The 11,513-nt window shown below is 40.9% G+C and overlaps 1 protein-coding gene across 1 annotated transcript in view; it reads right to left on the reverse strand.

Annotated features, from left to right (window-relative positions):
• Positions 1 to 657: 657 nt before the first annotated feature.
• Positions 658 to 11,513, reverse strand: part of LOC112140817 (regulator of microtubule dynamics protein 2) — a gene marked incomplete at its 5' end in the record, with an annotated part of 26,035 nt that continues 15,179 nt past the window's right edge. Inside the window, 4 exon segments of the mRNA XM_024263829.2 lie at positions 658 to 1,358; positions 1,474 to 1,554; positions 1,628 to 1,681; positions 2,858 to 2,956. Of these exon segments, the coding sequence (XP_024119597.1) occupies positions 1,305 to 1,358; positions 1,474 to 1,554; positions 1,628 to 1,681; positions 2,858 to 2,956 (288 nt within the window).

Here is an 11,513-nt window from a genome sequence, read left to right on the forward strand (position 1 = left end):
GGATGTTGGGCCGACACACACGGATGTACACATACACAGACAGAGAGACCGTGGCGCGGCTTTATCTCGATATACTTTATAATATACTTTATAATCCGTGGATTTGGGGGGAAAAATAGCAAGTCTTTCCGAGTCAGAGGTCTAAAGTCCGAGTCAAGTCACAAGTTATGTATATCAAAGTCCGAGTCAAGTCACGAGTCAGAGGTAGGAAAGTCCAAGTCGAGTCTAAAGTCGTCAAATTCATGACTCGAGTCTGACTCGAGTCCAAGTCATGTGACTCGAGTCCCCACCTCTGGTATGTTTACACTACCCCGCTTTGTGTGGCATGTAATCGCACAGTTAGGCTAACAACTTACTGGGCAAAAACCACAAACCCTTTAGACGTCATCAAATAGCCCTAGACTCCATGAGACTGATAAAATAGAGTCTGTTTGAGTTAGAGTGTGGACAGATAAATCTGTCTTCCAGGATCAAGTGGTAAACCCTGTTATACTTAGTAGGTAAAGCTATGATCCACAAATTCAGGCACAAGCGATGGAACTAAAGTTCCTTTTCTTACATCAGCTCATATTTCTCTGGATCTGTGAAGAGGGCTGAGGACATTATATACATAAATAAACCAATCACTCACATAATATTCAAAAATAATACACCACATTTTTGCTAGATTGTTTTCTTACTCAGGACAAATATCAACATTTCAAAAAATTGGAATTAATACAATGCATTTACAATATTTATCATTCACCTTTGATCTGCTATTATGAATTTTAGAAATCACTGACAGTACAAAATTAGAACCCACTGTTCCAATAAATGTGTTGGAAAACAAATTGACATTTCTTGATCAAATTCAGCATTTGAAAGGTGTCAGAAACTTACAGAATGTAGATTAAGTTTGCAGTCAGGTCCCATTGTTAACTATGGTCAAATTGTTTTTCAACAGTCTTTTTTGTTACAATCAAGAGGATGATTTTTGTACAGTAGAGAATTATTCATTTGAGTAGTATTTGTTTAGATTTGATTCTCTTTTTTAGGTGTAAATTTGTGCGTGGAAACTTTGGTTTTTAAAAGCCCTAAACGCAGCAGCCAACAAAACCTTAGTTTTTAGGTGATTCCCAGCTGTTTTTGAACCAAACTATGACTAGGTCAACTAGGGCCAAAGTTATCCACAAAATAAAACAAATAAAATGATTAAAAAAAAAGTAAATGATTTTAGATGTGGTGATTTAGCGTTATAGTCTTGTGACAGTTGTATCCACAAAAACAGAATTATAGTTCCCAGATGAGTGACTTCCTGTGTGTTAGACTCCAAGGGCATAACAAAGGGAATTTAGCTCCTTTTGTGCTTCTTCATCCTTAAAAAAAAAAGTGAAAATGTTTAACAAGTGGTTCATCATTGAATGTGAATTCCTAAACTACACAAAAGGCAAGCAGAGAAAGTGGTGTGGACATTGCACTGATGGTATCTACCTCCTTAGAAATGGTGTCCATCAAGCAAGCGGCCTCACACATAGTCCTGGCTTTATTGATCTGCCCCAGGTCTTTATAACACTTTCATAAGACAGTCAAATATTAAGAACCTTTTAATAATTTCTAAAAAAAAAGGGTTGTGTTGTCTACTTACCTTTGCCAGAAACACATAATTAAATTTGGAATAAGCTGGTCGGATCTCTTCAACCTGGGAAAAAAACAATTAATGTTCATGAAAACTTGCTTTCAAAAACGTATTTGTTAAAGTTCATTGTCCATGACCATCCATGGTACAAACTGACTTCATCACACAATAAAAGTCACTTGACTTATTAGACCAACACATTCTCACTCCAAACTCGTTACATATTGACATTTGGCTAAGGACCCCTCCATGCCTTTTTTTTTGGCGTTTTGGGCATCACCAACTCGTTGTTTTTTACTGGTCGTTTGAAAAATCCGGGGTCCACAACCCCACAACCCTACCAGATGCAAGACTGGGCGCGGACTAGTCCTCGGGACGCGTCCAGTACTGGTACCCAAACCCGGTACCAGTATCCTAACCCAGCAACGGATGCGGTATTAGATGCAGTATCAGACCCGGCACCAAACCTGAACCGAGCTGGTACAAGACTTGGTACCAAACATGGTACAGAGCATGAACCGGGCCTGGATACATACAGGTAATGGGTTAGGGTGCTGATACTGGGTTAGGGTGCAGATCCGCTCAATGTCCCGGTACTGGACTGGAGATTGGAGACACGTGATTTAACGGGAACAGTCAGCACGACCATTTTAGGTCAGTGATTCTACTGGTTCAAAATGAACTAATATTGATTGTGAATCGGATCGGCAACCATAAATAATGATGTGAATCGAATTATTGTTACAATTAATTGTCAAAATGCTACAAGAAAATGTGTTTATCATTCAACTAAAGATTATGAGGAACAGGCTTTTACAGAGACTCTGAAACTCATGGAAGGCAATAATACAAGAGAGGAGAAAAAAAACATGCACCTTCCTTAAAGTCTATTCAAAACATTAAAAAAGTTTTAAGCCTCTTTCAAAACACAACTTGTGCATCAAAACCCTACAATAAATGCTTCAATAAGAAAGGGTGCCTATGGGAGAAGAGCAAATATCAGTGTGAAGATGAGCAGAAGACAGATTTCACCTTTGGTTTTAGGAGATACTTGTTGTATGAGATCTTGTAACTAAAGCAATTTGTTATTATTGAACACTGTAGTCACCCTTTGAAAACAATTCCTCCACTGAACAAAGCTTGCTTCCTTTTTGACAGTGATGGAATATTGTGAGGACAAGCTACTTTATAAGGACTCAAGTCTCTCAATCAAAAAGTGAAGAATTGCTGCAGATGAACCTTTAGAAAGTTCTTCAGCGCGTCTTCCACGGTTGCACTTGGAGGTTCTCCAAACAGAGCTGCAGCAGCTTTCCTCTCAATCCATGACAACTGAGCAACCTGCAAGGAAGCCACGAGTTAGATTAAAACTGTGAATGTAAACGCGTTAACGCACACAAATAATTGAAAAGAATTAAAGCATTAATACCCAGTGGCTGGGTGGCTCAGCGGGCTAGGAGAAGGGGGCTGGCACTCAGGAGCCCTGGGTTCGATTCCAGGGTTGTCCACTGATCCCCACCCAGATTGGGTCCTTGGGCAAGACCCTTGACGCTGCTGCCTAACTGGGTCCCTGTGCCCCTCAAGTACAGGGTTGCGTCAGGAAGGGCATCCGGTGTAAAAACTCTGCCAAATCACTGATGCGAAACAGTGGGTGCTGTTACGCTGTGGCGACCCCGAAAGGGATAAGCCGAAAATGAACTACAGAGAAGGAGTCCTTCTCTTTGCCTTGGCGGTTCAGGTTTCCACAGTGTGTGTCAAAACACGTTTGCAGTTATTATCCCACTTATACCATGGTTATTTACAAAATAATAAATATTCAATTGGTTTTTAGTACTCCGTTATTTTTTTTCATTTAAATCGCTTTTTAATAAAAAGGAGTCAATTTGATCTGAGCCTTGAATATCTTGGAGTAATACCGCAGACATAAGAGTTCTGCTCATCCTACTGTTGATGTGCTTTGTACACAAATTACATTTCTGGGAAAACACTTTAAGATTAAAAATTTCAGACAGTAAATATAAAGGAGAAATTGAACTCTGGCCTGTTTTTGTTCAAGAGCTGCACATTGTCATATAAAATGTACCTAGTAAAACATTTTGATTAATGTAATTAGTGACAACCCTAAAGTTTGATCAATCTGAATTTATTTTTTTTTATCAATTGAAATCTCTAATAAAAAAATAAGTGTTAAAAATGTACAGTTACGTGTGATATAATTTGTGGTTATTTGCAGATAAGTGGTTGCAAAATAATGTACCAAAAAAATTTTTTTTCCAAGTATGCGATTATTTCGTTAAATGTTTTAATCGATTCCCAGCCCCACTTAAAACATAACTATTCCACTGTGTTGGAAGCACAGAAACTACCGACAGTAAATGGCAGACGGGGGATGTGGTCACATGACCTGTTAAAACATTTCAAAGTTTGATAGAAAGGAGAAATGGGTTTTTGAAACCAAACTGCTTTTCATGTGGAAATATATTTGACTGCATGATTGTTGAAGCTTCTTGTTATAATTGCTGAACAGTATATATCACCTTTAGCAGAAGGTGATATTTCTCTTGGCAAAAATTTTAATTAATTTACTTAAGCCATTTGGTGAAATATTGAAGGAATTTGCTTAACTCTTGTACTCTCTTATGGGTTCAAGATGACCCAACCTTAATATTGATGCATGATCCCTCCCATGACAAAGGTGGACAGAGGTGGACAGGATTTGATGTCTGCCACAGACAGTAGTGAAGATAAAAAATCCTTGGAAAAAATAAAAAAGTTCAGATGACCCCACAAGAAATGTAAACATGCCTAGGATAGCACAAAGGTTACAGCTCAAACAATAATTGAAACTTTTTTTTTTTACATATTTTATGTTTTATATTATGTCTTGCTACATTTCATTAGCACTGTAACTTCTGCTCCAATTTCTTAGTCCTGTGACAATGACAATGAAGACCTATCTATCTATCTATCTATCTATCTATCTATCTATCTATCTATCTATCTATCTATCTATCTATCTATCTATCTATCTATCTATCTCCTCCCAATAGGGGGATCCTTTAAATTAAGTGATGTCTCAGTAACATGCACCAGTAGGGGGACTGACCCCTGTGGGTGCTGTGGGTTTATGGGTTGGGTCATAGAGAGGAGAGGCTGCAGGTGTCTCTTGAGGTTGGTGTAGCCACCTCAAGAGATGTCAGGAAGATGGAACATACTGTTGTTGTGTGTGTGTGGCAAGTGTTTTGTGAAGTATTTGAAAGGATAATATTAGTTACACACAATTATCACATATGGATGATGCTGTCGTATGGCGTCCCCTCTAACTATTTGTGAGGCGTGCACATCGACTCCTTACTGAACAAATACTGCATGCACAGATTGTGGATGTGATATATACGTCTGTAAGACAGTGCTAGGACGTCCACATAAAATACACTCCGGTTGTCTAATTTCCTCATTCCTAACAGTCAGCCTGCACTTAGAGAGCGCACAAGGGGAGTGCAAGAGGTGTACACTTATCACATGACTCCTTGGTTCTCCTGGTTGTGTGCTTCGAGTTATTGTAATGTTGCAAGACCCAACCACGACCCATCTTCAGTGTTACCCATAATCTCACAATATATGGGCCCTTGACATCGTCTCCTTAATACAGTGCAGTCATCCTGTCACATGTGCAGAAAAACACACCCATAGCATGATGCTACTGCCCCTGTGCTTCACAGTAGGTGTTGTGTTCTTGGGATGGTACTCATTCTTTTTCCTCCAAACACAGAGAGTGGAATAAAGACCAAAGCATTCAATTTTGGTCTCATCTGATCAAATGACTTTCTCCCGAAATCCTCTGGATCATCCAAATGGTCATTGGCAAACTTAAAACAGGCCTGGACATGTGCTGGTTTAAGCAGGGGAATCTTCTGTGCCATGCATGATCTCAAACTATGACTAATAGTGTATTATCAACAGTAACCATGGAAACGATGGTCCAAGCTTTTTTCAGGTCAATAGCCAGCTCCTCCTGTGTAGTTCTGGGCTGAGTCCTTACCTTTCTTAGAATCATTCAGACTCCATGAGATGAGATCTTGCATGGAGTTCCAGTCCGAGGGAGATTGACAGTCATGTTTACCTTCTTCCATTCTCTAATAATTGCTCCAACAGTGGATCTTTTTCCACCAAGCTGCTTGGTAATTGCCCCGTATCACTTTCCAGTCTGTGGATGTCTACAACTGTGTCTCTGGTGTCTTTGGACAGCTCTTTTGGTCTTGGCCATGTTAGTAGTTGTCTGATTGCTGAAAGCAATCAGAGTATGTTGTTGTAATTCTTTATTATATTTGTCTGATTGCTGAAAGCAATCAGAGTATGTTATCCTACTTCTTTATTATATTTTATTTTTATTATTATATTTTTTTCCGTCCCGTTTTCGATGTGCTTCTACTCCTAGAGTTTTAAAGATATTACAAAAATTTCAAGAGTAGTTTGTAAAGCTCCTTTGGGAATAAGGTGCTATTACTTTTGGTATGTATTAGAGTTATGGTTGATTTTATATTAATATTTTTATGAAAAAATTTTCCCATAGACTTAACATTGGAAGCACTTTAAAATGCTTATAACTTCAAAAATACTGAAGATAATTCAATGAAACTTTACAGTATTGTAGCTTATAGTAATCTACACAAGCTATAACAATTGTGGCTTAATGGTGCTCTATAGCGCCACCAGGCGGCCGTTTTTGTAAGAAATTAGTTTTTGGCCTCTCTCTCGAATACCGTAAGTCGGATTGACATGCTTTCTTTTTCTATGTGTTCCTTGGATGCTAATGAAGGTTTTTCAAATTGGGACCACCCACTTCCGTCTACTTAGATTTTTCGCAATTTGCGATTTTTTGTAAAACACGTTTTTGGGTCCCTATTCAACATAGTTTCACCAAACTTTATGAAATTTGGTACATACCCTATTTGGACTACCCCGAGTCCAATGGTACCACTCGTTCTGCGATATGATTTACCGTTTTCGTAAAAAACGTAATGCTAATGAGGTGGGTGTGGTCCCAGATTTTAAAGTGCTCTAAATCCTGTACAGATTGTCAGAACTTCACAAATCTTAAAACATAAGTTCATCTTAGAGTGATAAAGAACTATCAAAAGAATTATGAAAATATTCCTATAGGTGGCGCTATAATTTAGGCAATTGTGTTTAGGCCTATATCTCATAAAAAACTTAACCTAGCTACATAAAATTCAACATGTATGTTGTATATGGAGTGTTGTATAACATACCAGAAAAGTAGGTCGCCTGCGCCACCTAGTGGTGACGTAAGAAGGATTAGCTAACTTTGGAGTAGTTCTTGTATCTTCTAAGCAATTACAGATATCGAAATGCAACCACTTGTAGTTTGTTAAGCTGTCCAAAGACATGCTTGGTTTAAGATTTCGTACCATTTGGTGTCATATTCGATTTTATATGAATTTTATAGTTATTGTTTTTTGTATTGAAAATACCATAGACAAATTTTAAACCCCTATATCTTGGAAAATGTTAGACCTATTGGTATGAAACTTTGTAAGTAGATACATCTAAGCAATATTTATATGCTCTATCAAAACTGGCTCTATTGCGCCACCAGGTGGTCACTTGTAGCACCAAAGTGTTTCTGCCTTAATCTTCAAGAGCATTTGTCTTAAGCACCAGCTTTTACTCCTTCATGATTCATTGGATACTAAGGTAACAGTGGATATTTATCAGCGATCTCTATTGTGTAAGAATTGTTCGCAATTTACGATTTTCCGTAAAACACTTACTTGACTCCCTATGTCACATACTTTGACTAATCTTTGCAATGTTCTGCACATACCCTATTTGGACCACCACAATTCCAGTGGTAATATCCGTTTTGCATAGTTCCGTACCGTTTTTGCGGAACACGTTGTGCAAACTAGACGGGAGAGATTGTAATGTTTGCAATGCTGCAGCCCCTTGAGAGTTTCACATAACTTCACCAAACTTTCAAGACTGCTTCCACAATCTAAGATAAGTCAATGCAACAACTTTGACGACAATATTCCCGTAGGTGGCGCTACAATCTATTCCAAGTGTTTTCTGTAATATCTCCAAAAGTAATTGAGCTACGTGGACTAAACTTGGCGTGAAGGTCGTACGGAAGGTCTTTCACACTTGCGGCTGTAAAATGCTTCAAAGCGCTATTGCTTTCAGCAATCAGACGCAATTTCTTCAGGAATTGCAAATCTAGTTAGTCTTACTGCTTGTGTGTGGTGGACAGGAGTCTTTATGCAGCTAACCACCTCAAACAGGTGCTTCTAATTTATGATCATAAGTGGAGGTTGACTTTTTACAGGTGGTTTAATAGGTCTTTGAGGGTTCTCTTCTCTGAGCCTCCAAGTCTAGCCCGCCACAGCTTCCTGAGGAAGTACAGGCGCTGGTGGGCCTTCTTGACCAGCTGGGAAGTGTTGGTGCTCCAGGAGAGGTCCTCGCTGATGTGGACACCCAGATACTTATAGCTGGAGACAAGCTCCACTGGTGCTCCATCGATGTGAAGGGGTGGGGTGTCTGCTTTTCCTGAAATCCACCACCATCTCCTTGGTCTTCTTCACGTTGATGCAGAGGTTGTTCTCTCTGCACCATTGCACCAACATCTCCACCTCCTCTCGGTAGTCAGACTCATCGTTGCTGCTGCTGATGTGTCCTACTACCGCTGTGTCGTCTGCAATCTGACCATATGGCAACTGGGGTGTCTCACTGAGAGGTCATATGTCAGCAGAGTGAACAGGAGGGGGCTCAGCACACAGCCCTGGGGTGTGCCAGTGCTCAGGGTGAGGGTACGGGAGATGGTGTTGTGGATCCTGACAGTCTGTTGTCTATTTGTCAGGAAATCCAGAACCCAGTTCCCTAGTGTGGGGCTCAGGCCAAGGGTGGAGAGTTTCTGCAGCAGGGTCTGTGGGATGATGGTGTTGAAGGCCGAGGAGAAATCCAGGAAGAGCAGACGGATGTAGATGTTCCTGCCCTCCATGTGCTGAAGGGCTGTGTGGATCACAGATGAGATGGCATCATCAGTGGAGCGGTTCTTCTTGTAACCGAACTGCTGCGGGTCCACAGTGGCATCGATGTTGTTCCTGATATGGGCCATAACCAGCCTCTCGAAGCACTTTATGACTACCGGGGTCAGTGCTGTGGGTCGGTAGTCATCAAGCCCCGTAACTGTGGAACCCTTTGGCACAGGAACAATGATGGATGTTTTTAGGCAGGTTGGAACAGATGCCTCAGACAAAGATGTTAAAAATATCTGCTAGCATCTCAGACAGCTCAGATGCACAGTCCTTCAGCACCTGCCCTGGGATGTTATCGGGGCCAGCAGCTTTGCAGGGGTTAATTCTTTTAAGGGTCCTGCTCACATCAGCTGCGGACACTTTGAGGGGCATTTCACCTGGTGGAGTGGCGAGTTTGTTGAAGGGCGGTGGTACAGCAGGATCCTCAAAGCGTGCGTAGAACCTGTTGAGTTCATCTGCCAAAGAGGGGTCATCTGGACACTGTGCATTCCTGGCGTTGAAGTTTGTGGTGCACTTAATGCCCCTCCACATGCTCCGGGGGTCATTTGAAGAGAAATACTCCTCAATTTTCCTAGTGTATGTGGATTTGGCTCAGTTTATGGCGGCTATCAGTTCATTCCTTGCTGCTCTCAATACTGATACCTCACCGGCCCTGAATGCAGCATTCCAGGCTTTCAGCAGAGCTCCTACCTCAGCGTTCAGCCAGGGCTTTCGATTTGGATAACTGATAACTGACTTTGTGGTAGCGACATCACTGGCGCAGAGGAGGTGTATTCTTCTAGGTTCACCTTTCCCTCATACGTAGCTGCTTCTTTGAAGACCTGCCAGTGTGTGCATTGAAAGCAGTCCTGCAGCACAAAACCTGCATCACTGGGCCACACAGCGACAGTTCTTCTTGTTGGCTTTACCCTTCTTAGTAGATAGAGAGAGAGAGAGAGAGAGAGAGAGAGAGAGAGAGAGAGAGAGAGAGAGAGAGACCTTTATTGTCATTATCACAAGGACAATGAAATTGCAGCAACCGTTTCAGTGCAAGAAATTGGCATAAAAAATAATACAGAACATAATATAAAATACAGTATAAAGTATAAAAAATATGTAGAAAAATATATACAATGAACTGTGCCATAGAAGACTAAGACAGTAGCAGGGAGATGTGGTCAGAGAGGCCAAGGTGGGGGCGAGGGAGAGCTCTGTATGCACCGCGGATGTTTGTGTACACACAGTCCAGTGTGTTGTCTCCTCGAGTGGGAATGGTGACATGTTGGTAAAAACTGGGAAGGGTGTCCGTCAGTTTCACGTGATTGAAGTCTCCTGCAACCACGTAAAATGCTTCTGGGTGCTTGGCTTGCAGCGAGCTGATGACATCATGAAGCTCCTGTGTTGCAGCGTTGGCACAGGCACCCGGTGGAATGTAAACAATGGTGATGAACACAACAGTAAACTCCTGTGGTCGGTAGTGCGGACAACACTTCACTGTCATTGGCTCAACTGCCTCAGAGCAGGAGCCTCTTTCCACCCCACAGTTAGTGAACCAACCTATATTTATGTACACACTTAGTCCTCCTCCTCGTGTTTTGCCTGACCGGCAGTCGCGGTCTGCTCTGAACAGCGGCAGGCTGTCCAGTTGGAAGGCGGAATCCGGCATGTTTTCATTTAACCAGGTTTCAGTTAAACAAAGAACAGCACAATTCTTCATCTCTGCCATACTCAGTCTAAGGCAAAGTAAATCCATTTTGTTGTCCAGTGAGCAGACATTGGCCAAAAAGAGACTTGGTATTGCTGGTCTGCTGGCTATCAACCGGACCTGTGCACCCCCCCGCTTGCCTCGTTTTTGTTTCCGGGCGCATCTCTTTCTCTTGTCAGTTGATCCCGTTGCTCTGTTCCGCCATGGTGCAGACCTCAGGAGATGCAGTCTTCCAAGTGATGATTTTAAATTATTAGATATAAAACTAACTGAACTCTTCCAGATGTTCATGAGTTCAGTCAAGCTTTACTTCAGACGCGAATTGGTTTCTAAATTACTACTAAAAAGTGTTGAAAAAGTGTTAGAAAAAGACTTGTTTTACGGGAGCTAGAGAACCCGCTGCAAAGCATTGCGCCGCCAAAATAACGCTTTTGTAACATTGTGGGCATTCTAAGGCACACTTGTGCACTAATTGTGATGTCAGATCAGCATCTTGATGTGGCACACCTGTGAGGTGGGATGGATTATCTCAGCAAAGCAGAAGTGCTCACTATCACACATTTAGACAGATTTGTGAACAATGTGTGAGAGAAATGGTAATATTGTGAATCTGGAATGAATTTTAGATATTTAAGTCCATCTCATAAAAAATGGGAGCAAACATAAAAGTGTTGCGTTTATATTTTTGTTGAAGTGTACATTTATCAGATATTTGCTCTGAGTGATTTAACTTCCCTATCTTTAATTTTCTTTGTCTTAGTTAAATTGCAGAAAAACTTTAGGTTGTATAAAAAATGTTAAGAGACAGCAATGATGCCTATTTGTAGTAGAACATTTTGATATTTGAATCAGCTGAAGAATAAAAAAGAGACAAAGGGACAAAAAGGGTCCTAAAGAAAAAGAAAACAAATGGTAATGGAGAGGGACAATAGTTTGTTTTTGGCTGCTTAGAGTATTCAACTAACTGAAAATTGTAGCCACATATGAGCCACCCAGAGAGTATTTAATCTTCAATATAAAAAACAAAATAAGTTTAAAATCTTGATTTGTTTTTCAGTCTTTATATCTTGCTTCTTCTTTTCCTTTCGGCTTTTCCCTTCAGGGGTCGCCACAGCGAATCAGTTTCCTCCATCTAAGCCTGTCTTCAGCATCCTCC

Source organism: Oryzias melastigma, unplaced genomic scaffold, assembly GCF_002922805.2.
Source record: "Oryzias melastigma strain HK-1 unplaced genomic scaffold, ASM292280v2 sc00216, whole genome shotgun sequence".
Classification (NCBI taxonomy): Eukaryota; Metazoa; Chordata; class Actinopteri; order Beloniformes; family Adrianichthyidae; genus Oryzias; species Oryzias melastigma.